Source organism: Artemia franciscana, chromosome 12, assembly GCF_032884065.1.
Source record: "Artemia franciscana chromosome 12, ASM3288406v1, whole genome shotgun sequence".
Taxonomy (NCBI): domain Eukaryota; kingdom Metazoa; phylum Arthropoda; class Branchiopoda; order Anostraca; family Artemiidae; genus Artemia; species Artemia franciscana.
This window is the reverse complement of record NC_088874.1, coordinates 23,320,389-23,347,670: the sequence shown is the minus strand read 5'-3', so window position 1 is coordinate 23,347,670 and position 27,282 is coordinate 23,320,389. Positions and strand designations below refer to the sequence as shown.

Sequence of the window (27,282 nt, the reverse complement as noted above, 5' to 3'; positions counted from 1 at the left end):
AAATACAGAATTTTGTATTTCGTGGATCATGAATGCATGTTTATTTATTTATTTGCTTTTTCCCGACGGGCAATCATATCGAATATAATTGTCTTAAAAGATATTCATAGGGTTCATTGAATGGAATTAAAAGTTCTAGTGCCCTTTTTAAGTGACCAAAAGGATTGGGGTAGATAGCCCCACACACCCCGAGCCCTCTCCCCCAATGTTGTCCACCTAAATTGTGAGATGGCCACTATCTTCAGTATGGTTAAAAGGTCTAATAACTAAGTTTTTGTGTTGATTTGATCCTCCATAGCTCCTGAAAAACCAATAGTCCTAAAACATCGACAGAGGGCTCATTGGAACGGAAATTGAAACTTGTGGTGGCCTTTTTAAATCACCAAAAAGGATGGAGGTTAATTAGCCCCCCTTTCTTTGCTGTACCCCTTCCCCCAAAGTCTCCTGATCAAAATTTTGAAGTAGCCATTTTCTTCAGAATAGCTGTTTGGTCCAATAAAAATGCGTTTGGGGATAAAACTGATCCCCAGAGCCCTTCTGGAAAGGGCTGGAAAATTTCTAGTGTCGTTTTTAAGTGACCAAAGCGATCAGAGGCCAGTTAACCTCCCCCCAAATCCTCTCCACCCAATTGAGATTTCAGAATAAGTTCTTCAGAATAGTTTAGGATAGTTCAAAGGTCCAGTAACTACGCTTTTGGCGATGTAGTAATCGGTGTTTTTGGTGATGGTAAATCGGTGCCGATTTGCAAACAAAACGATGCCTATTTGAGCTTGTGATATATTTTATTTTTTTGTGCCGATTTGTAAAAACGGCACCAAATTTCATCATGACCAGAACAAAAAAAAAAAAAAAAAAAAAAAAAAAAAAAAAAAAAAAAAAAAAAAATTAATCGCTTCCTCTTCTTCAGCGTGAAAATCAAAAGATTTGAATTATAATGATAATAATAACAGTTTAATATTTAATAATCAAATAATGTGAAAATTAATTAAAATGTATTTATGAAATAAATATTCAAAGATAATATAAATACAATAATAAAAGAACTTAATAATAATAATAAAAGAACTAAATATTACGTTAAGATCAGTCATTCAACTATATATAAGTTGCAGTTGACAAATTCATGATTTTTAGTTTTGAAAATCTTGGGCAAAGGGGGCATTTTTTTGAGCTGCTAGCGTTTCACTGTTATCGGAGAGACTGTAGACAGTAGATTATCTTTAACCACACACAGAATTTTATTTCAGGCAATGTTCGAACCTTCAAAAATTATAACCACCTTTACTTGAATACACTTCATCATTCTGAAGCGCTTTGTGAAGTCAGACCGCCATTTAGCGCCGAGACATGCTTGGCGTTTTATACCAAGCGTTTTTTACTGAGCGTTTCTTAGTATAAGATATAAGATACTATTATACTATATGTATAAGATACTATATGTATAAGATACTATTGCGACGGACACATCGGACAGAAAAAAACGCTTGGGTAAAGCAAACATCGATAGCAGCAATGCAACCGTCTATTGGTGTCACAATAAACGAAGGGCAAAATAAACGATCGTTTATTTTATTGTCTACACCAACATGGAAGCGGAATGAAATGGAAGGGGACACGCTCGTTCTTTTTACTACTGATAAATGAGTGTGTTTAAAGAGGTTATATCGTTAAAAAAATAATAATAAAAACTAAACTGAAATTCATAAATGGGTTTTCTCCTGACAAGGGACAGGAGGATCATAAAAAAAGCTATATAATTTGATTTGGGATAGTCCAGAAATTCAAAGAAGTTTGAAATGTCAGGAGATTGGGCTAAAATTGGCTTCTGCCTTCTACCTTACGAGAATCAAAGCATATTAATATAAATATGAGTGTTACCCCAATTTTTGGGCCCTAAAATAAAGAGTATTTTAGCAAAACTTGAATTTATTTACGCTAGGAGTATTTCTGCTTTTTGATTTTCAAAATTACCTTTTTAAGCATAGAAAACACGAAATCTTTAATCATTTTCATTAAAAGCTGAAAAAATGATAGACGAAAAAAAGTAAAAAGCTCAAACTGGTCTTCTAGCTACTTGGCACCAATAAAACAGCAATTTTACCCTATATATCCAAGGGAGTACCTTATTTTATTCATTTTACCTTATTTTGCCAATTTTTCTGACCGGGTTTTTATTTTATGGTAATTTTATAACCTTGCTGTGACCCTCCATAGTCCCTGAGGAAAGGGCTGTAAGTTTCGCAATTATGGTAAAATAAGAGGAACGGTGTCGAACCAATTGTCCTAGAAGATCGGCAGAGGCCTCATTCAAATGGAAAAATTAAAGTTCTTGTCCCCTTTTTAAGTCACTGAAAAGGCTGGAGAGCACTTATCTGAAAATTTATTAATAGGCCAGGTAATGCAAATGATGTATATTTATATTTTTTTTCTAAAGTGGCATTATTTTTCAGTAGGAACCAATGGCAGTAGCCAATAATTGGGGCTATTGAGAAAGAGACATGTTAAGAAAATAATTCTTACTTTATAATACTAACTTTATAATATGTAAACAATTTTATTTTAATAAAACATTTCAGTTCTTGACTGTAAAACAAAACATTCTAGTCTTTGACTCTATATATATAAAAAAAAAAAAAAAAAAAAAAAAAAAAAAAAAAAAAAAAAAAAAAAAGAAGAAAAACAACCAAATGCACATAGGACATTGGAAAATTCACGAACAAAAAGTTAATTTGCATTATTAACATGTAGAAAAAAACTATTTTATTTATTACTTCTTGATAGATTAGTTTTACTATACGGCATTCGAAGATCATGTACACCATTTTGTGTCTTATGAATTTTCCGGTGTTACTTGAAAAACGATCAGAAATTAAATGAAAAAAAAAATCAATTGAAAGTAAGGAGTGACATTAAAACTTAAAATGAACAGAAATTATTCCGTATATGAAACAGGCGATCCCCTCCTTAATTCCTCGCTATTTACGCAAAAGTTTTTTTATTATTTTAAAAGTAGAGTGACACAGAGTCAAACTTTAGTGTAACGAGCGAGGTATTGAGGAGGGGGCAGCCTCTTTCATATACGGAATAATTTCTGTTCGTTATAATTTTCTTGCTTTCAGCTGATAAAACTTTTCTATTTATTTATTAATGTTTAAACCGATCTATCGTGTTTCTTCTGGTTCTCTGGTTCTGTGGCAATGAATCCTTACGCCAGATAATTAGATGGTCGTCGAGTTATGCATTTCGGTATTAGGATGTAGATTCCAATTTGGAATTTTTTTTATATGTTTATTTTGAACATATTTTAATTCGGTTGATTTTACGCACTGTGTTGTTAAAAGTACCCAAAAACTAATTGTGTTACTAACGATTTCATAGGACTAAACTTAAGGCCGGATTTGAAGCCTTGACGTTCCTAGGCCCGCTCCGTTTTCGCTCGACATTTTCAGGGAAGTCCGCGAAAATTTGTGAATAGTGGAAGCACTGAAGAGACCGCAAATTAGCCAAAAAATGAGCCAAAAACTGATGAGCCAAAAGCAATGAAAGAGAGAGGTGATACCGAACAATCAGTTGCCGTTCTAAGGAGAAATCCGACAGTTTATAAGTTGCTACGGAATTCCTTTGTTGTTTTTCTCTGTGAATAGGTTGCGCAGCGGCGGAGTGCACCTTACAGTTTGACAATAAATTACATAAGTCCGGTTTTTGTTAAGAAAAAAATCCCTCAGTGCTAACTTATTGCGCCCCCTGAGCCTGGACTTGATGGGCCTATTAGTAAATACCACATGAGCTCTTAGCTCTTATTTTATCTTACCACTTGGGGATGAACTGGAAATGTTTGATTCAATTTGGAAAAAAAACTTTTTGAAACACCCCGTCCTGATATAAGGATCCAAACAAGAAACATCTGGTTCTAGAACAGGGGTTCCCAGCCAATTTTGGGCCAAAACCTACTTAGACGATTCTAAAATCCTGACGCCTTCTTCGTGACACTTAAACTTTGTTATTCGAAATCGTCCGCTTATTGCCATGAAATAGGCTTATAAGGCATTTATTTGATATCTATTTTCGGGTTGTTCTCTATGCGTATTTTATTTCAGGTTGTTCTCTATATTTATTTTATGCTAATATAGAATAGTGTGTGAATACTTCACCTTTTGTACAATGTATGGCGTCATTGCAATACAATCATTCATGTTTTTGCTCTTTAAACACATATTAATGTGACATCATATTAATGTGAAGGCTGTTTGAGCCTTCCCCCGGGCGGTTGTGTGTATTTATAGTTTTTGTAATTTAGTAGTTAATAAAGAGAGTTCATTCATTCAACATCAGACACAGAATAATGCTTTTTTTTCAAAATCAAGGCTCTAAAGTATACTCAGCCCTGGAACAGCAATTTCTACAAAGACATATCTTTTCATGCCAGTAAATGCGAGCTCGAGTACTCTGGTGAATTATTCGCAAATTGAAAACAATCAACCCTAAATTGTATTGACTATTAGAATATAAGAAAATTCATTCGCTTAAATAATGCAGAGTTAACATAAGTACTTCACTATATATTAAAATGAATGCGCAATTAACTTTAAGAAAGTACAGACACATACATTCATTAACATCAAAAGTTGGTAGCAGAATATTTAGTGCGGTAGAGGGTTGGGGGTTTGCCCCTGGATTTTAATTAGCTTTATCCTAATGACACTAATTTTTAAGCAAGACATGCAGCTTTGGTCTAATTTAATCTGTTATCTTTTTAGAACGTAAGGAAATCGTCCCTTTTTCTATTAGTTATTGGATTAACGGTTCCAACACAAATGTTCAGCCTGTCACGGTTGCGAAACCAGCTGAATTTGAAGATACAATCAGCATTTTCAGACATGAATTGTATTGTCTTTGTAGATGAAGGATCAAAGCTAAGTTTGAAACTGAACAATCCCGTGATAAAAATTACAAATAAGGAAATTTTAAAGCAGATGAATCGGCGAAAATGTCCCAACGTTGTTGTTGCAACACCCAACATATCTGTACTGGACGATGTATTTCTTAAACTGCACGAAAAGAAAGTCATTTTGTCAACCGACAGGATTTTAATTATAACATGGAGTAAGAAAACCATAAATAAAAGATTACTAGAGAAGTTTATAAAAATTTCTGTTTTTACTATAAAAGACTATAGACTTCGAATATTTTCACAGGTCACCTTAAACTTACAAGGAAGTACAAAACTGAGACCAGTCTTAAACTCGAGTCAACTTGAAAGCCAGCTCTTTGACAATACTCTGGATCTTGAAAATTCTACTTTTCGAGTTGGAACATTCCATTTTCCTCCAAGCATTGTCTATTCAGAGAAAACTGATAGTTATAGTGGAATAGATGTCGAGATTGCCAAATTTTATTCTTTTGCCTTGAGAACTAACTTAAGATTTCAACAGCCTACTGACGGAGAAATGTGGGGAAGAGCGACAAATGATTCGAGAATATACACAGGCAACACTGGACTAGTCTACTGGGGGACAGTAGATGCTGGTATCGCAGGCTATTTTTTAATGCTGGAACGTTCAGTATACGTGGACTTTACGTATCCACATGCATTTGACATATTTAGTGCCATTGTGCCACCGAGAATGATGTTGCCACAATGGCAGAATTTTCTTTCTCCTTTAAATGCAACAGTATGGGCTGGGATACTTGTCTTAGTTTTTATGTGCACCGGAATCTTAATTACACTTATCAAGCTTTACAGGCTTTTTAACAAAGATAACTTGGGATTCCTTGAGCATCCGCTTAACAGTGCTATATACAATTTACAAGCGTTACTCGCCAATGCTGCAAGCATTGATGGAATCAAAAAGTGGCATATCAAAACCTTTGTGGCATTTCTTTGGGCAGCTTATTTTTTCATAACAGCATCCTATCGGGCTAACCTACTGGCTCAATTGGCGACGCCTTTGTATCAACCTCCAATGGATACATTTCAAAAGATTTATGAATCTGGCTTGCCTATTGTCAGTACGGGAGATGAATTCAGGGAAAAGATGCGGCAGTCCAATTTGTCTGCTATTAGAGGGTTAGCCAACAACTATATGAACAGCTATGACATTCCAGGTACCATTAAAGACGTAAATGATAGAAAATTAGTCTATATGGGAGCAAAATACGGCTTGTTGGTGAGTACTTTCACTAATATTAAAACTAAGACTCATCAAGACTCCCAAAAACGGTTTAAAAATAAGTACAGTCAGGATCTTCTTTTCTATTCTATTTAAACACTATTTTATTTGATTTGATAATTAATCGCCAAGTATGTTGCATATAAAGTGTCATTTGAATATATGTAACATATATATGTGACACATATATAATACACGCATACAAACAGACATATATATATATACATACATATATATATATATATATATATATATATATATATATATATATATATATATATATATATATATATATATATATATATATATATATATATATATATATAGAATCAAGTGTACGTGTATCAGAATTTCATATAGATGTTTACGAATGTTGGTATTTTTTTGTCATTATTGACTTTTATAGAAATTATTACAGTTCTGACGTTGAGAAGACAATAGTTTTGATATACGGTCTGCAAAACGAGCATCTAAAACTATCCTTGGACAATTCTTCTGGAAGATATCTAGGATATCTCCCTCAACCTTTCAAAGCGCTCATGTTCCACAGCTATGCTTGACATCTGTCATTATCGCTGCTTCCGCTATCATAAATATAACTCTGAATGCAAAAACTTAAACATCTTCCTATTCTCTCAAACATAGTTCAACTGCAAAAAAAAAAAAAAAAAAAAAAAAAAACAGTCCACGCGTGGACAATTTTACCTTTTTCATTTTCATTGAATCTACCATCTTTGCTATTATTGCTATGTAGGTAAATGAAGCTATGCATTTGGTCGTTTTCCTCGGTATACGATATCACTTATTTGTACTTACAGCAGGACCAAGCCTTTTCCACCTCACTTGGCATTTGCAATTTCGAGAGTCCGTGGCAATCTATGCAACAGTAAGATCTTTAGCCTCATTGAACATAATCTCTATCCTTCACTTATTCCTAATTTAAATGACTTAGGAACTCCTCAGACTCAAAAACATCATTTATTTTGTAAAAGTGTTAATTTAGTGTTATTTAAGCTCCATAATCTACGGAGAACCACAAAAATATCTCTTTACTGGTCGTTTATTCCTACTGAGCGAGTCAACAATAATTTTAAAATCTATTCCTGCAACATGATGTCTCAAAACTCCTAAGAATTCCTTCATTTCTCTTTTTTTTATTTAGTACAGATAAATATCTGCATAACCGAAGTGTAGAAGAGTTTTACCATCCCGCTTTACACCATGTTCTTCCATTGCCATTTTAACTGTCTGTGTAGAGGACATTTTAATTAAGTAAATTTCCGATAAATTTTTCACCTCAATTTGCCAACACTAAATTTCTAAGTCGGTTCAACGTTAGAGACACCCCTTTGAAACTTTTAAACATTGCAGATGCTAGGACATAAAACGTGGTCCATTCTTACGTTTAATTCGAATTACCCAGCTCTCGTCTTCATTTTATATTATTTTTGTATTTTTATCCATTTGTTTTTTCGTATTACTCCACAGTAGTTTTTTTTTGTTATATGATATTGAAGCTTTAGAAAGTGTAATTTTCCTGACTGTTGCAGCAAAAGCGAAACACAATAAATACTTTGCAGTAAACCAACAATGACTGAACTAGCAAAACTTACGTAAGAGTACAATCCTACCATATTTTTACCAAATAGGAGTTGAAAAGAAATGTATATATCATTAAATAGCTAAAAATCAATGCTACGCATTAATATGTTTACCATTCAAATTATTCAAGATTAAAAACTCCAAATTACTATCTAATTTACTTACCTACAAAAATATTTTTTTATACAGACCAATTATCCTGTATTGCTATGTTCATTCCTTTAGTCTTTCAAATATCACCACACATAAATGAGATGCTTATTTTTTCTGATTTCGAAAATTTCCCTTTTATTAATTAATTTTTACCTTGTGAAGCTCAAATATTAGAATCCATATTTTGCATCAGACACCAAGAAAAAAAAACCAGATAGATATAATTCATTCAAATGTTATAAAACATAAGTTCATAATTTTTCGACTACTATAAGAAAAGCTGTAGAGAATCACTGGTTTTAGGTTTGAATAGACCTAAGAAGGAGCCATAAGGGCAAAAAACACTTTTATTTTGATGTCATTGGAACTTAGAAAACTATTTTCTTGGTGCCTGGAAAACAAAACTACATTTGTAAAAGTCTCAACATTTTAGGAGTTTACGAGCGAATGACCTTTTTGAAAAAAAAGTAATTATAGACAGGTACCTGTCCCTTAAATTAGAGCAAAGGAAATTGCCTTTTAATTCCTTTCATATTAAATAATGACAAAAGATAAATATTGCTGCCTATTCAGAAATATTTTTATTTATTTACTTTTCATTAGGTTATAACCGAAACGATGTTCACAGACCAATATGGCAAAGCGCGGCTTCATATTATTGGCGAATATTTTACGTCTTACCACATAGTCATGTACACCCCGTTGAATTCTCCGCTCACAGAAATCCTGAAGCCATATACTATTAGAATAGTTCAAGGAGGATTTCCACCATATTGGAAAAATAAGGGAATTGAAGCAGCCAAAGAAGTTACAAATATCAGTAAAGTTTCGGAACCAGAAATCAACTCGGTACTAGATGTCGAAGACTTACAAGGACTTTTTTTCGTTTTTATAATCGGGATAACTCTTGCAAGTGTTACTTTTTTAGTGGAAGTAACTTTCCAGAAATTTATTTTTTCCTTACCTTCCAAACGCTAATACTTTTCAGACCCCCCCCCCAAAAAAAAAGAGTTTCTATGCGGATGTGCACGCTGTCCAGCGTGGCCAATGTTTTGAAACAAAATATACCAGTTCTCCGAATAAAATTGTGCCGCAAAAGATGAATTTATACCATCTGGAAAAATTGTTAAAAAATTTTCCGCCCAGAAAGAAATTTTCGACAAACTTAAACTTGAACAGATATCCAAGTCTGAAAGTAGCAAATAAAACCAAATGTACAGAAAGTTTTGTATTGCACCACAAAATTTCCAAATGTACCGACTTGTACAAAGACCTCTAAAATGTACCAAAAACAGTACAGTTCTACTGCGTTGGCAACTCTGACTATATCTACCATCTCTAGTTTCTCACTTCTCACTGAAGTCGGGTCTTCCCTACCCGAGTTAGTCCTCCTTTGTATGTTAAGTCAGGGCAGCAGCATGCAAATTTCTGGTCCGAAAGGTGTCTAAAATTAGGGTGACCGATTGCTAATCCCGGGACTCTTTGAAAACCAATGCAACAAACATAATAACATGATTGTACCTTATTGTATATAAGAAAAACTTTAATTATTATGATTTAACCATTTTTGGGGATTAAATGTGTGCAAGTAATACACCAAAGGAGATGTTTGCCCTCTTTTTTTCTATACACACACACACACACACATATATATATATATATATATATATATATATATATATATATATATATATATATATATATATCTGGTTGACTAGCTTACTGGTTTTAGCAGATAATTATCCCACAGGTACATAGTGCACATATAGACATTATATCACACCTGTATTACTTTATTGCTTTTACTTAGCACTAAAATTACAAATTAACATCGACTTTTCCATTGAATCCAAGTCACTTGTGTTCAGGTTTTGATATTCACTTTGATTTCAGATACATCAATAAACGGTTCAAACTACAATTCTTGTTTCACACATTACCTAGGGACATTGCTATGATATATTTTGTTGATTATAACAATAAATAGATGCAACAACCTTCCAGTGGAAGCTATTCTTAAAGAACCATAGGTTGTTCCATAGGTTGATCCTTAAATACAATTTATAAGGATGTGTAAATTAATAGCAACTTAAAGTTGCCTGAATAAGAAGCAGTTGAATATGTATCTTACAATGCTTTGAATCTGTCTATTCTATGGGTTTTCAGCCAATTTTGGGCCATTTTCCACATTCGCATTGTGAAAATGGCAACATTTAATATTTGTTTATTAAAGTAAATTACCGTAATTCAACCAAACAGAATCCTCAGAGAACCGTCGATGCCTTGGGTGGAATCCTCATGAGAATTTTAACATTTTGAGTGGAAATTCTATTTATGTATCTTCTGAAGCTTTGAATCTTTCTATACGAGTGGTTCTTCAGCCGATTTTGAGATATATCTCACTTTGGTGTTTTAAACATCATAATGCAAGACCCCCTTCCGGCAATACATGTTTTCTTTCATTAAAACAAATAACACAGTTCAGATAAACAATAAAATAATGTTTTAATTAAAGTATCGTATTTTGTAACACATTTTGATTACGAAATCGTTCCAAAATACCTGTTAGTGAGACCCTTGTGCAACAGATATGATTTATACCAGGCACTTATTTAGTCACCTTAAGCCAAAGGTCTGTTGATTTACTAGTATACAATAATGTTTTCTTGAATAAAAAAATTGTTTATTGCACTCAGCCCAATATTAGTTATTCTATTCACTGGAGCAAAGAAGATACCGTAATAAAATTATGTTTTATGGAATAACCATAGCATATTTGAGGAATTAAATGTCCTACTTATGGTCCACTAAAATAGTACCGGTGCAAAAATAGTACCAGTAGGGTATGTGCCACAAGTTGGGGATCATTGGTCCATGCAAGAAACACTTTTCATAAGACTTTATTAGCGACTATGCTTTTGTAATCTCTTCTTTTGTAGCAGTACTAGTAGTAGTAGTAGTAGTAGAAGTAGAACAATTCTACAGAAAATAATAATTTTTATATAATAGCACAACAAAAGCGGAGCTTACGAGGATATGCTAAAATAAAAAAAGAGTATGAAGCATGAGACCATTTACCGAAACCAGCATAAAAATAAACAACAAAACACTACAATATAAAACACCAAACAACACAATGAAAAATACAGAAAAATAGCCCCCTGAAAATATAGTTAATCTGTTTTGAAAGCATACCTACCGAGCAACTCCACACGTAAATCAGACTTAAACTGGTTAAAATTACCATTATCCTTAATATCCTTACTAAGTTTGAGTAATGATAAGTTTATCCTAAGTTTATCCAAGGATAAAAATTCGGAGATCTAGAAAAAATAACAAACTTTGACTTACCTATATTTAGGTCAAGGTAATTGATTTTTAGCCATATGCATATATTGGTCATTGCTGCATTTAATGTTGACATAAGCAGTTGTTCCTTAGGGGTAACACACATCAGCGTTGTATCATCCGCAAATAAGGGTGTAGTGACCTGTGTTTCTCTAGGACTATTATCAACAAAATCAGTAATTCTGGGTAGGGCACTAATAAAATCAGGCAGATTATTAATAAAAATTAATAACAGAGTAGGACCCAATACGGAACCTTGGGAAACCCCACAATTAACGCAATTTTTACTAGACGAAATTCCATGTAAATGAACATACTTCTGTCTATTCTGAAGATAATTATGAAGCAAACTTAACGTTGCACCCCTTAGTCCGTAAAATTCACATTTTCATAATAATATACAAGGGTCAACAGTGTCAAAGGCCTTAGCTAAATCCAAGAACACACCAGCTACCCTAAGCTTCTTATCAAGCGCTTCATCAATTACCGAAGTAATAAACGAAATCGCCATTTCTGTTGTCCCACCTTTCCTGAAACCGAATTGATTTGAATGTAAAAGTTTTTGTCGTTCCAGATGCTCATATATTTCAAAGCTAAGACATTTTTCTAGAACGGGGAATAACAGGTATTAACGAAATTGGTCGATAATTCCCCAGATCATTCTTATTGCCACCTTTATTCTTGCAATTTTAAGACAATTAGGAAACTTACCCTGTTTCAGCCAAGCATTAATAAGGGAGGTAATAACATTCATTAAGTTTAAAGTTACCCATTAAGAGCTATAGCCCTGAGAAAATTTGCCTTATTTTCGGAAAAGGGGCGAAAATCCCCGAGATTTCAAGAACTACTTTCTATACAAATGTGGAATTTGGCTTTTCTTTCCCCAGAAGTAATGGTCACGGATGCTCTAACTACTACTACTACTACTACTATTACTACTACTAACTACTACTACTACTGCTACGACTACTACTATTACTATTACTACTACTACTATTACTACTACTTCTACTACTACTACTACTACTACTACGATTACTACTACTACTACTACTACTACTACTACTACTACTACTACTACTACTACTACTACTATGTATTTGAAATCAACACAGACATTTGACGTATTAATTCTTTTAAAGTATCAATTGTTATCAAAACTCCTTTTTAGAGGGCTGGTTACTCTTAGTCCGAGTCGTTCCGTACTTCCATTTCACTAACATAAACCGTTTGATGACAATTTTCTAGTAGCAATAGTTTTGATTAGAAAATTAAGTTTTAATTACTGCATTTTAAACTGAAAAAAAAAAAGCTTTAAAAAAAGCCCATAAAAATGACAATAAAAAAATGTTAAACTTCACGGTTGAAGGGCCATGAAACGAACATCAGCAGCGTCAGTTTGTACCATGAAGTCTAGTGTCCTCAACTTTACCTTTACCTACTCCATTTTATCGAAAAAAAAACCCTCATAAACAAATTGGCCATATGAGCAACATCTTAAATCAAGAGAAGAAGTGAAATAAAGTAAAACAATATTTTGGAGTCCTTTCTTTTAATATACGTTGATGCATCAAATATTCAAGACCATGACAATAGCCATGGATTTACAAAAGATCCTTAGGCAATTTTATCCTTTTATTCCCTAGAATAATGGGAGGTGGAGTGTATTATAAAATATTCAGAGCAATACAATAAGCTTATTTTCATGCATTATTGAGGTCAAACATGACATGGATACAAAGTATAGCATAAAACTTGATTCAAATTAGCAGTTTTACAAAGGATTTCTGAAAGGCTCCAGAAATACTCACATGGAAGTCAAGTCTATATTTGCTTTGACAATCACGTTGGTTCACTGTTTTGAGTGTTCTGTTATAAAAAAGGTATGTTTTTAATAATTATTAATTTTTCAGAGCCTTTTCCAAACAAAACATTTTTCAAAGAATAGCAAAGAGCGAATATTAAAACCGAAAATAGGCAGGAATATAGTCTTACATCAAGTCAAACTTAACAGGAATCAAAAAGGATAGTTCTTATTATTTGTCTTATTATTCTGTTTTTTTATTCTATTTTATTGTCTATTCGTCTTATTTGCCTTGTTTATTTGTCTTATTATTCGAAATTATCCCATTACCGTCCGACGATGTAATGCAATGCATTCAGGGTTAAATTTTTGTCGTTGAAAGGGCTCAGTTTGTCTTAGTATATCAAAGCGCCTTTATTTATGAATTAACAGGTTTATTTCTGTTTTGGTATGCTATTTTCACGACGCGAGGATATCAAATTAAAAGCTGTCAAGCTGATATTAAGCTTCTGTTTTCGAGAGTCAGCCGTTTTTACAACACGTCCCTTCATAAGAATAATCCAAATAATTTAAAACATGTTTTGTCAAATAATAAAAGATATTTAGATGATATTTTGGTTTTAGATTGTAAGGAATTTATTGATATTTCTAAAAAATATATATCCATCAGAGCTTACTCTTGAACCTAGTTATGGTACTGGTCTAGAAGATCATTTCTTAGATTTGAATATTAATATTTCTGATAATAAGAAATTAGGTTTTAAAATGTACAATAAAACGGATGATTTTGATTTTGAAGTAATTAATTTCCCGTTACCTGAAAGTAATATACACTCAAATATCACATATTCAGCATTTTACTCACAGTTACTTAGATATGCAAGGATTTGTAGTAATTATATTGATTTTAAAAATAAATGTAAAATTTTAAGCCAAAAATTGATTTTAAGAGGTTTTTCTGCAAATAAATTAACTTGGCAATTAAAAAAATTTAGTTTTCATTATAACGAACTTTTAAATAAATACCGAAATTATTATCTTGAAATACTTAGCGAAATCTTTGGTTGATTTTGATTTTCCTTGTTACTGAGTTTAGCACGTCCCTAACTATTGACATTGGATTTCCGGAGGACTTTGCTTATATTGTGTTTTCAAATGGTCTTATTTTGCATTCATATTGTCTTTTCAAATGGTCTTATTTTGGAGAGGCATCGCTTTACAATCAGTAGGCAGCAAGGTTTTGTGCCAAATTATTCTCAATAGAATTCAAAGTAAAGTGGAGAAAGTTCTGCTCTCAGAACTGAATGACATGAACAACATGGATTCCGCCAAAACAGATCGTGTTGTGACCTAATATTTAGCCTGAGAATCCTGCTCGAAGAATGTAACGAATGGCAGGTTCAATTACTTGTAGTATTTATTGACTTTCTCAAGGCCTTCGACTCGATACACCGAGAGACCATGTGGAAAATCTTAATACATTACGGGATCCCGATTAAAATTGTAAATATAATTAAAGCGCTTTACCTCGATATTAAGTGTGCAGTACAAACCGAGGGTGGCCTAACGGACTGGTTTACCGTTCAGTCGGGTGTAAGGCAGGGCTGCATTCTATCGCCACTGTTATTTGCCATAGTCATAGATTTTGTGCTTCGTGGATGTAGCTTCAGTGAGGGTCTACAATTAAACCCACTAAGAACCCTCCATGATGGTGTTTTTGCGGACGATATTGCACTCTTCGCTCACGAATCAGAAGATATACAACACAATATAAATGAACTTGAGCGTGTGGCAAATGCTGTTGGACTCTCCATAAACGCTAACAAGACTAAATCAATGTCAAATGCAGTCATTCCTGACTTAGCTGAGGGACTTTTGGTCAACAATGAGGAAATTGAAGTAGTGAGAGAGTTCAAATATCTAGGCAGCATTCTTACGCAAGATGCCAATCCTGAAAGAGAAATTTTGTGCCGAATAGCATTGGCTGGCTCTGCCTTCAATTGTCTCAGAAATGTTTGGAGAAATAGTAAATATTCCCAGAAGCTAAAACTCAGAATTTATAATAGCAATGTCCTCTCCGTCCTTACATATGGTTGTGAAACTTGGAGTATCACTGCGCAACTAGGAAAACGACTATGGGCATTCGATAATAACTGCCTAAGATATATTTTGAATTCACATTGGACTGAGAGAATAAGAAATGATGAGATTTATACCATAACAAATCATACCCCCATCCTTGATACCATTAGAAAGCGACGATGGATGTATTGGGGGCACATGGTGCGAATGGGTGATGGAAGGCTACCTCATGACATATGGTGTTGGATACCCCCCGGCCTCCGCAAGTCAGGGAGACCCAAAATGACAGTTGGCAGGATGTTGGAGAAGGAGGCGAAGCTGGCGAGGTCTTCGATGGAGGAGCTTTGGTCGAAGGCTCAGGACAGGTCGTCGTGGCGAACCACTGTTGCTGCCTTATGGGCCCTCAGGCGTAGGAGGACCTAAGTCTAAGTAAGTCTTATTTTGCATTCATTTCCTTGATTTTCATCTAGGTCACATTTACATGAATAGAGAAAATTTGATATAGTGAAAAATTTTGAATAATTGTTTAGTTTTAATATAGATTGCGAACTGGTAACATAAATACACGACAGCCAGAACTAAGGTATAACTTCTCTTCTTTTAAAATCATTTTCAGCTATATGTTAAATCTCCTTCTAAATCTTCTATCTGTTAAATGTCCTTGTCTTGTTCCAGTGTTGTTTTTTTTTGTATATATTTTATAAAAGTGTTTTATTCTTGTTCTCTGTGGTCCATTACAAGCAAAGCTTCTTTGGCCTATTAACTGATTTACTTTTGTAATAGTTTTTCTTTTAGTATTAACAAATTGATTGATTGATTGATCAGCTTGTTTTGGTGTTACTTGGTGGTTCTGCATTTGTTTTTTCATAGGCATATATTTTAGGGGTGATACCTAACACAGGGATACCGTAGGGAATTTATGGTAGGCACGCCACTTGCCTGGATAGGGAATTTAAAGTGCCGAAACCCTATAGGCCAGTGTGCATTCTCCTGATGAGCCCTTGTGTAGGATTGTTGCCTCTGAATTATTTGTCTTTTTTACTATTTTTAATATTTAGTAAATGACAACTTATACTTACTTACGACACGACTGCCTGTCCACGGATTATTCTTTATGGTTGATTGTGTATGGCTATGCTGTTTGACCTATGTAGTTGTATGGATTAGTAGGGTTAAGGCCTCATTCAAGTACTGATCTATATTAATTACTAATGTAGGAAAACAGTCTTCCTTTTCTCCTTGTCTTTTTTTTTACGGGTTTGTGCTGTTGCATTGGTGATTTCTTTTTTAAACATTTGTAAGTTTGGAAATCGAGAAAAGGATATTGTGAGTAGCTTGAAGAGTATGAGTATGATATATATATATATATATATATATATATATATATATATATATATATATATATATATATATATATATCATTTCTTGATTGTTCTCAACCTTTTCAGACAGTACTTGTGGACGAGAAGATTAAAACGGAATTTCCTCAATTTATAGAAGCATTGGATTTTGTAGCCATTTCCAATGGCTTAGATAAAGTCAGTTATAACAAATGGCAGTCTTGGAAATCTGAAATCGTTGTGATTGATTGCATACCTTTAGTTAAACTTCTTCGAAAATATGAAGTTTCAAAAGAACGGAAAATTACAATCATTTGTGCTGTAGAAAACATTTGTAAGTTTGGAAATCGAGAAAAGGATATTGTGAGTAGCTTGAAGAGTATGAGTATGATTAATTCTTTTTTGATGACTGCAAAATCACAAAGACGAGTTTCCATCATTCTGATAGATATACATACGAGTTTGGAGAATAAGATGGAATATCTAAAAGGAAAATACTTCCCAACTACAGTTACCCAAAGCTTGCCTTTTATTGAAATTAAAATGAATGCTACTGGTGATCAGACTATCGATGGAAGTCTATGGGAAATAAAGGCGTTACTTGAAGAAAAGCTGAAGATACAACTAAAAATTGAACTTATACTGAATAAAACAGGGTACAATGATGAAGATGGAGATTACAATTACGGCCTTGACACCCTAACTTCAGGAGAAGCTGAGCTGGATCTTACAGTCCAAGGACTAACTGAACAAAAGATCCGAGATTTTGATTATGTTTCGGGGATCGGCGGCTCTGATGCAGGTGAAGTTTCGTTTTTGACAAGATATCCAAGAGAAGGTGATTCAGTAAAACTCTTTGCAGTTCTGCATCCATTTTCCACATCGACCTGGATGCTCATTGCTGCTATGACAGGCATAATGGTCCTTTTAACTTGGTGTTTGATAGCATTAGGCCGAAGACTTTATAAAACAACACCAAGTGATCTAAAAAGAAATGATTATTCCCTATTAAAGGTCGGGATGTCGATGTTAGGCATTGTATTAAGTCGCTCTGGACTTCCCGTACCAACGACTTCTGCAGTACGAGTTGCAGTAGGATTTTGGTGTTTAATTACAGTTACAATTGGAGGTCTGTATATAAGAAGCTTTCAAGCTGCCGCAGTAGCCCCAGTTCCAGTAGTAGGACCGTTAACAACAAAGGATCTTGTAGAAGGAAAATACAAATTTGTCCCAAAAACAGGTCAAATACGTAACTGGATGGAGTCAAGAAACGACGGATTCGCAAAAATAATTGCTGCAACTGTAAAAACTGAAAATGTTGAACTCAAAGATACTCTAGACTCTGTATTGGATAAACGATATGCATTTTTTGCTAGTAGACCATCTCTTAGGACACTAGTGGGTAAGGATAGACAAGAAACGGGCTACTGTAGGTTTTGGCAAGGAGATGAATTTATTTATAAAAGCATGGGCGTTTTAATGCTTAGAAAGAACAGTTCCCTGACAAAACCATTACAAGTAATGGTAGTAAGACTTGTCGAGAGTGGAATTATCCACAAGTTATTAGAAAACTATACATTCCAGATTTATGCAGACCAATGTAAACAGCCTTATTTACTGTCTAAGGGCAAACCTTATAGCCTAAAAGACCTTGTAAGTGCATTTTCACTCTTTGCTTTTTCTATAGCTGTAGCTTCCTTAATTTTTGCACTTGAGATGGTTTCTTCTTACTGTTCTGAAATTTATTGAACGAAAATCACCAAGAAAGGGCAAAGACTGCAGATGATCCTTCGCAAGAATTCAAGAAAACAAAAATCGACAAAAGAGCCCCATATAAATAGAAATTCTCAATATATGACAGGCCACGACATCATTTCATTTTTTTAAGATAATGTGAAGGGAGGACGGAGTGACTCATAACTCCTTGAGAAGACCTTTCGCTAGTTAAAGCCAGTTCACAGGCATAGCTAGGGTCCCTTGTATTATCCGGCCTATCACCTACAGCAAAATGTACCTACGCTTTGCGATTTGAATATGTTTTGCAAGTCAACTATAGAATGTCTCGACCACAAGGTGTCCCGATATAATCTCTACTTGAAAGGGTCAGATAATTAGACCAATACTGCTAAGTGTTTTACTAGGGTTAAGATAATGATGTCACTAAATATAAAGTTTTCTGATTTTTTTTCTTTTGATAATGATAATCAAACCCCTCATCAAGGTTTCAGTATAGTTTCTGCAAAATTAAGTGTTTAACCTTGAGTAGTTTCTTTGTCCGGCATTGATCCACGGATATACTTATACACACCACAAAAGGCCAGGACTACTGGTCTAAAAAGTCACAGACCTCCACCCATTAACCAAGAAAAGAGACATACGAAGAACTTGCCTGAGCATAAAAAGGTAGAATTCAAAACAGTGCAAATCGTAATTGGGGTGTAACCTGTACACGATGTGAATCTACTTTCAATGTAATGTCTACGTCAATGCGAATATAATACCAAAATAAATGTCTCATTTACTGTCGAGGTACTTCTACACCTCTCTATAAATATAGGTTAAATGTTGGTTTTACCCCCTTCAGACCACCCTCTCAAAAATAACACTTACACAAGGTTTTTCTTCAAATAATTGCAGTTTCTAAAAACAAAATAAGCAACGAAAATTATTGTCGCCTTTCATTTGAAATACAGGAGATTCAAAGTTACAGCAGAAATACAGGCTGTGAAAAGGCTGAAATATCAGTTACTTCAAAACTAAGCTAAAAGCGTCAGGCCAGTAGAAAAAAAATGAGGTTCGTATAATTACTGCAACGAAAAGCTTGACAATAGCAGCAAAAATTTTATTTATCGGGTAAACTTAAAGCGTGAGTAAAAATTAAACCATTCAGAAGGATAAAATACTCTGTCAAGTAGTACTTGACATGGTAAAATGGCATTTTCCCAAATGTCCACAACCAAAAGACCTATGTAACAACTTTTTTAAAAATAAGTTATTGTTCGACTCTCTATTGATTCTTCCTTTTTTCGGCGCATTTAGACAACCGTAACTTCGCCAAATTATGGTGACTGCCCATGGTTGTGACAAAAGATGTTTCAACACTACTAGCTTACAAACTACTTGACTACTTTGGGCATATACAACCTTCGGTGTCAACCTAATAATGAGCGATAGGTCCTTCGAGACCAAAATATAATAAATGTACAAAGAAAAACTGACAAACCATGTCGATGAACATGCAGGCTGATGAACATTGAAGATACAGCGAAAGCAGGGTTGCTAGATGGACATTATCCTTGTCATAATGGCACTTCAGAGACTTTTGATTTTATTCTTAGATCAAAGTACGGATTGAAACAATAGAAAAATATTAGAATAAGAAAGGTCAAGATAGACATAATTTTTCCATCGTATTTTATATTTTTTTTCGACGACAATTTTTCTTTCTAGGACCTAAATCTTGATTCTTAGCAAAATCCTGTAGGCTACATATATGTGTTTCATCTGTGGACATTTTTTACTTTTCAAGACCTCCCCAAATTTCAAATTTTTAATTCCTTTCCTCTTCGAAACAAATAGTGGCAATTAACAAGTGAGCCAACTACTACCCATATAGCTCATATTTTTATTCTTGTATTTCTTAAGAAGTCTATTTTGAATCTGTCATGACCTTTATGCCTGCATACTAAAAAGGGGCTGATTAGGGCAGGATTTCTCGCTCCTAAGAGTAAGCTGGTCCAAATCTCCTCTCTACTAAGAGAAAATTAGACAAAGCTAAAGAATACAGATCAAAACACTTGACCAAAAAAACTTAATCTTTTCCCTGAACAACATCCTTCAATATATACAAAAAACATTATCTTATCTCCCCTTCGCTCAAATCTTGACTGTGGATACCAATGATAATACTGTATGAACTGAAGAGAAATCAGTTAATTAATGATAAATTATAGTAGGTTGATACAAAATTTTGTAACCAAAATATTATGGTAAAATGTAAAAAAGAAACCTTTCGTAAGCTCAGAGACTATATTTTAGTTCTTGATTGCTTGAACTTGCTAACTCGTCTTTGCGAAGAACTGGCTATTTCTTGTTTTTCCAGTTCTTGGCCACTTCTTTCAATCACATGCTCACTTACTGCCTAAAATCATTAAGAACTGTTTAAAAAGTGAATCAAAACATATCTAATCCATAAAATACACCTAAAAAACAGTACCTAAGAATTGGATACCAATATAAATTGTTTCATTTTACCTGTAAAACAATTTAAAAATGCTTAGCAAACAGAATTTTGATATGATCCCATGTAGACCGGGCTCTTTATTCTGCCTTGTACCAAAAATACAGTAAATCAAATTTTTTCAAAAACTTTTATGAAGAAAATACTGTCCCATTAGATATATTTCTTAGCTTTTCATTGTTTTGCCTAAAACCTTGGAAGACTGTGATTTTATCAAAAGGTTGATGAACAAACTTTTAATTTTATACCGATTTTAATGTCTATTATTTTGCAAGGAGTTTATTTTCCATGTTATTTTATATGAATAAAGTAACAAACACGTCAAATGTTCTCCTTGTTTCATATATTTTTTTCTCTATCATCGTGCATCATCATCGATTTCGGTTTGTTAAAAATTTTGAAACAAATGTCATCAGAATTTACTGAGCTATAAAATATTATTTAGTTTATCTAAGCGAGTGAAAAAGCAAAAACCACCTCTCAGAGATCCCCCTCTCCCCATTAAAGGACTAAATAATTCAAAACTTCTCAAAACTGAAAAAAAAACTTTGAACCTACACCCTATACCAGTCCACATGCTGTCACATCATCTATACAACTTTATTCAGTTTCCTATTGTTTCGAATAAGCAGGACTTATCCCTGATATTAGAGCCCAAGGGGTACAGACCCGATACCAAGGGACCAAGTTTGGCAAGACATATTTCACACTTATGTTTTAAAAATAAAAGGCAAAAAAATGAATCAGCTTTTTATACAAAAAAATGAATTATTATGGATTTATTATGGATTTAGGCAGTTAATGTCACAGAGTTCTCATGATATAGAATTGAGCGAAAAACTTACTACTAGCCAAGATCATTATGTCAAATTTGAAGTATGTCACAAGAACAAGATTAATCAAAACAATTTACCAGAATCGTATATAACTTGTCAATATTTAGATCAAGCCTTTCACTCTGATTCAGTAAAACTTGTGTAAATAGAAACTATACTGTACACAAACCTATCTAAGAATGTTTAAGCTTAATGTACCAAGCACATTAAAATGAAAACATTGCTTGCCCCCTGGATCCATCTTTAGTCTATTCATACCTGAAAACTGGGATTTTACACGATTTTCTTTTGGTTTTTAAATGCCTATAAAAGTTATTTTGCTGTGTAAATCTCGTCCATTGTTGCCACAAATGAATCTTGAAAGAGGCTAGCAGGAACTTCTCTTGTTTAAAAACAAGCCCTATAGACGTTTGTAACGCCCTATTTATCTACAGCTAATCGGCGAATAATACAACATCAATAGGATGAAATACTTATTCTATTTTGTCGGGCTGTTGAACAAATACAGGATAGTGGGAATATGTAAAAATTAAGTAATAAAAAGTGACATTTTTAAAACAAGAAATTAACGATTCTTTTAAGAGTCAATAGTGGACTAAGGGGATAAATATAGCAAGAAAGAACAACCTAAACAGTCTTTATGAAAAAACACTTTTTAGATTAGTTATTCAACCCATGATTCAAATCTTGAGTAATTCTGATCATATCCATATTAATACATAGCTTGGATTCAGGACTGTGTTTGTTTCTCACAACTGCAAAACTGAGTTAAATACTGAATTTCCAGTTTACCGTAATTTTTTAAGCTATATATTGCTGCGGAAATTTCAACTTAACCAATTTGAAGAAAAAGATTTCATCTTTGGTACTTTGACCTCTCGTCGGAAAGGCTATCCAGGCCATCCCTGATAGCCAACAAGTTCATACTGGTTAAATCTTCACAAGATTCCTAAGATCTTTATACATATCACACACTCCTTTGAAGGATAGTCAATGATTAGCATAAAATTGTGTAATGAATTAATGCACTAAACTAACAGTTTCATCAAAATTTACTCAAACCTGATTTTGTCTACATGATCGTGCAGAATATATATTCGATTCTTAGGCATTTTGGTTGATTCTTTACATTCAGACTCTGTTTTTCCCTTTTGACTTTTCCTAAAGAGCAAAGACCACAGTAAACTGTATTTTTATTATGTTTCCAGAAATCAACCTTTCAACAAAATTAATTTGTTGTCTTTGGGGGGGGGCGGCTGTTCCCCTAATAACATTCCTGTGATATGGGCAAATGACGAAATAATAAAAAAAATTCATAGCTTGGCTTCTTATGAAAAGGAATGGAAACAGTAGATGGCATTCTTCTGAATTTGCTATTAATTATAACATTACATACAAGCAGAGGCACCATTTGGGGAAGGGGGTCAGGGGTGGGCAAATGCCCACCCCAGATTTTTCAGGGGGCCCAAGCTTCCACCACAAAGGGCCCTTTTCCGGCCATAATTATCCATTATGTCCAACATAATCCATTCTGTTCAAATGATTTGAACTAACTGCACGCCTATTAGCCAAAGAGCGTAATTACCTGACGACCCTTGGGGTAATTACGCTATTTGCTATTAATCATTGTAAACTTTGAAAGTAGGCTAGATTCATAATAAAAGTCTCAAGTTCTGTCAAAAGCCCCATGCCCACCCTAAGATTTGGCCCAAATGGCGCCTCTGCATATAAGGAGCATTTGGGCCAAAAATACCATACTTTATAACTCTGTATTCTGTTACCAGCATTATTCATTCAAACCTTGCTGATTCAAACCCTTGATCATTCCTTCAGACACACCCAAACAAATGCAAGTGGAATAAGATGGAGGAGGGAGGGGAATAGAGACCCCCCCCCCAAAAAAAATGGAAATATAAATTCCTACCCACCCTTCCTTTAGGAAAAGGTTTGTGCAAAAAGTTCATTACCGTCTATACCGTTCATACCGTCTAGCATGATCCTAAAAAGAACGTGAACCCAGGTCCCTGAATCGAATTCAGCCATGCTATTTGAGTCTAAAAGGAAGGATATGTAGTGATGTTAAAATCATTCCAAGTCAAGAGTGTGCTTTTCTTATTTTCAATGAGGAATCTTTAATTTTTAATAGTCTATCATCATGCGGAAAATTTCAAGATTAGTTTTGCAAGTAAATCGAGGAATAAACTACTTACCATTCCAGTGGTATTTTCACTGCTCAGGATTTGCTCAGCTAAATCTTCTACTTCCATTCTTGCTTCAAGATCGACATCTTCACTTGTTTCCAGTGCATGTTCTAATTCTAATGTTCTATCCTGTCCTCTTGCTTTCATCGAGGTATGTGGTCTGTCTTCAAACAGCTTATAAATATCACTAGGAGAAGAGATCACATTGCTTTGAACAGGTTTTTCGAAAGGTACAACACTTGGAGTGAAAGATCTTACTTGAGGCTGAACTGACACGTCACTTGTTGATATCAAGTTCACTTCATTTAACTCAGAGCTCCATCTTACACTTTTCTTTGCTGGTTTTCTATGTCTATGTTCAACACTACCTTCTTCGAGATTCTCTTCTTTCAGCAGATGAGAATTTTCGGATGTAGAAGCTTGAAAGGTTGCTGATTTTAATTGCACCTCAAATTGGGGTGCGCCATTCATTAATTCAGGAGCTAAATTTAAATAAGCTGAATTTGATACTTTCGCTTGGTCAGATTCTACGTTTAAATTCCTTTCAACCAAGTGAGGGTCTTCATGATCAATACGAAACTCCACGTTAAACAATTCTTCTTCCTTTTCTAAGCCTTTGATTTTCTTGTCTTCACTTATCTGAAAACGCTTTGACAGACCATCGAGTAGATTATCAGCTTCAAGGTGCTTGACCCCAATTCTTTGACCAGTCTCAATAGTTGACGAATCTGGAAGTTCGGTAGCATCAGCTTTCTCATCTCTCGGATAGTAGAGAAAACCAGGCTCTTCCTCTTCATCAGTGGCATCGGTGGCAGAATCACTAGATTCATCTCTAAATAGAACAAATTTTCAGAAAAAATTTACTACAAGAAAACAGATAAACAGATTGTTGGCTTTTAAAGTTGTCACTACTAAGTAGTAAATATGAAAATGAACTTAACTTATTAAATTACAGGCATCGTACTTGACAGTAAATTTTGGCAAATATTTTGCTTAAAAAGGGAGGCAAAAGGCATACTACTTGGTACTTCATAACAGGCAGCACAATAGTGGTACCTAAGTATAGAGCGAAGTGGGCACCATGTATTATTTTTTTAGGGGGGGCGGGGTTAGACCAGGACGCTTCGTATCGGAGGAGTTTTCGTAGAAACTATAAAAAGAGCTAACTCGATTGGAATTGAAAGGGCTAGTACCCTCTTTAATAGTCGAAAGTGACTGAAAGGCAACTAGCCCCCCTCCCACGCCCACAACTTACAAAAACACGTCCAATTAAAATTTTAAGATAACAATTTGTTCAAAAATAGTCCAAAAGGTCATATAATAAGCCATTAAGGCGGATACAATCCTTAAGAGTCTGAGGGTAAGGGTTTTAAGTTATGCCTCGGAGGCATATAGGCTTTTTCTGGAAGGGGTGATCGTTGAACATTAGAAAAGGCTCATTTGATTTGAAATGTATAGTTCTAGTTTCTTTTTAAGAGTCAAACATGATGGAGAGCAGCCAGCCCCCCTCCCTAGCATCCTCTTTTCCCAAAACGCATTCAATTGAAACTGTGAGATAGCCATTTTGTTACTATTTTTACTATTTAATAGTCCAACAATCATATAGCAATAACTTTAGGGTGGAAAAAATCTTCCAGAGGAATCAGCAAGGGTGGTAAGTTATACCCGGGGCATTTAAGGTTATTATGGGACGGGTAGTCCTATAAACTTTGGATTGGATGGAATTCATTTCACTGAAAGTTGGAAGTTTTAATGCCCTTTTTAAAAGTCAAAAGCGAATGAAGGGCAATCAACCCCCTCCCCCGAGCCCATCACCCCCCAAAAAATATACAATCGAAATTTTAAGCGTGCTATTTTGTTCAGCTTTGTTGAAGGTCCAGTAATTATGTCTTTGGGAATGTCAACCTCACCACAGTCCTCAGGACGAGGGCTGTAGGTTATGCAATTTGATCATTGTTTACATCTAGTATAGGTTACTGAGAAAGGTATGCATGTTTGAACCTCACTTTCCGAGAAGACGAAGGGTATTTAAATGAGACATTTTGAGGGGAATATTGAACTAAATCAAAATACAGTATATGTATACAGATTGTCAAAAGGGTGCAACACAGGAATAACTGAGTATATTAATTTGGAAAAATAGGGAAATAATAAGGGAGATGATCAAAAAGGCAATATTTGCATGCTTTCAATACTACTACAACTACCACCTCTACTATTACCACATTACTCTATTTACAGTATTAAGGAGAAATTTTAGCTAAATCCAAAGACGTTATATGCATCCAGATTGTCAAAATAGAGCATCTCAAGAATTGATTTGGGTACTAAGTTGGAACTTTCAGAGGAATTAGGTGAAGAACATCTCACCAAAAGTCAATATGTGCACACTACTGCTAATACTACTGTTACTGCTACACTTACTACAACTATTACTACAACTTCTATTGCAACTACTTGTAGGGCTAAGAGCACTGAAATGTAAATTTCAAGAAGTATATGAATATACAGGTTATCAAAAGGACATATCAGGAATATCATAGCGATGGCTAATTGTATAAAGTTGAAACTTTCAGTACTTGATGAGATGGATGCTACTGCTTGTAATCATGCTACCACTACTGTTACTATTACTACTACTGCCACTAAAGCCTAGACTACTACAATTAATTTTACTGCTACTGCTATTAAAACTGAGGATATTAAGGCGGACAATTTGGGATATATAGAAACTGTATGAAACCAATTCGAAACACACTATGCCCACACAGTTTGTGAGCCGGACGCATCAGAAATACTTAAGGAGCGGTTGATGGTATGTATTGAGCTGAAACTTTCAGCGTGTGTTGAAGGAGATGTTGAAGAAACCAAAGGTGCTACGTACGTACTGCTACTAACACTGCTTCAACTATTACTGCTGCACAAGTTAAGGGCATAAAGGTGAAGCTTTTAAGGAATAGTTAGGCGGATGTCGAACTATATTAAAACAATCTATGAGCCTGTGGACTCTCAAAAAGGTAGCAAAGCAATATCTAAAGAGCAACTTATATTATTAATTTAGACCTTTAAGAGTAAGTTTTGGGGGACTTCGAACTAGCCAGAAGGCACTATTTGTATACTTTCACAAAGTGAAACTTATAGGGAATTTTTAGAAGTTTCAATTAAACGAAAAAACTGTATGCACGCAGGTTTTCAAAGAGGAATATAAGCAATATCACAGAAAGCATCACTCTGTAATAGCAAGAAATACCTCTGAAACTTTTAAAGAAGCTAATTCAATTCAAAATTAAAAGTTCTGGTGCCCTTTTTAAGAGTTAGAACAGACTAAAGGAGCGAGTAGCCTTTCTCTCAAGCCCATTCATTTTCCAAACGCACCCAATAAAAATTTGGGACAACCATTTTGCTCAGCATTGTAGAACGGTTTAGAAGCTATGTCTTTAGGGATATTAGGCATGACACCCCCCCCCCCCCAAAAAAAAAATAATTGTGCAGTTGACCCATAATGC

The 27,282-nt window shown here is 34.4% G+C and overlaps 2 protein-coding genes across 13 annotated transcripts in view; both read right to left on the bottom strand.

Annotated features, from left to right (window-relative positions):
- The window catches only part of LOC136033883 (uncharacterized), a 611,411-nt gene that overhangs the window by 338,312 nt on the left and 245,817 nt on the right, over positions 1 to 27,282 (bottom strand). The gene's annotated exons all lie outside the window — the stretch shown is intronic.
- The window catches only part of LOC136033878 (cilia- and flagella-associated protein 251-like), a 29,404-nt gene continuing 22,549 nt past the window's right edge, over positions 20,428 to 27,282 (bottom strand). Inside the window, exons 5-6 of the mRNA XM_065714852.1 lie at positions 23,786 to 24,608; positions 20,428 to 20,640 (exon numbers count right to left, since the gene is read on the bottom strand). Coding sequence (XP_065570924.1) covers positions 20,527 to 20,640; positions 23,786 to 24,608 — 937 coding nt within the window. The 3' untranslated portion in view covers positions 20,428 to 20,526. The remainder of the gene's footprint in view (positions 20,641 to 23,785; positions 24,609 to 27,282) is intronic.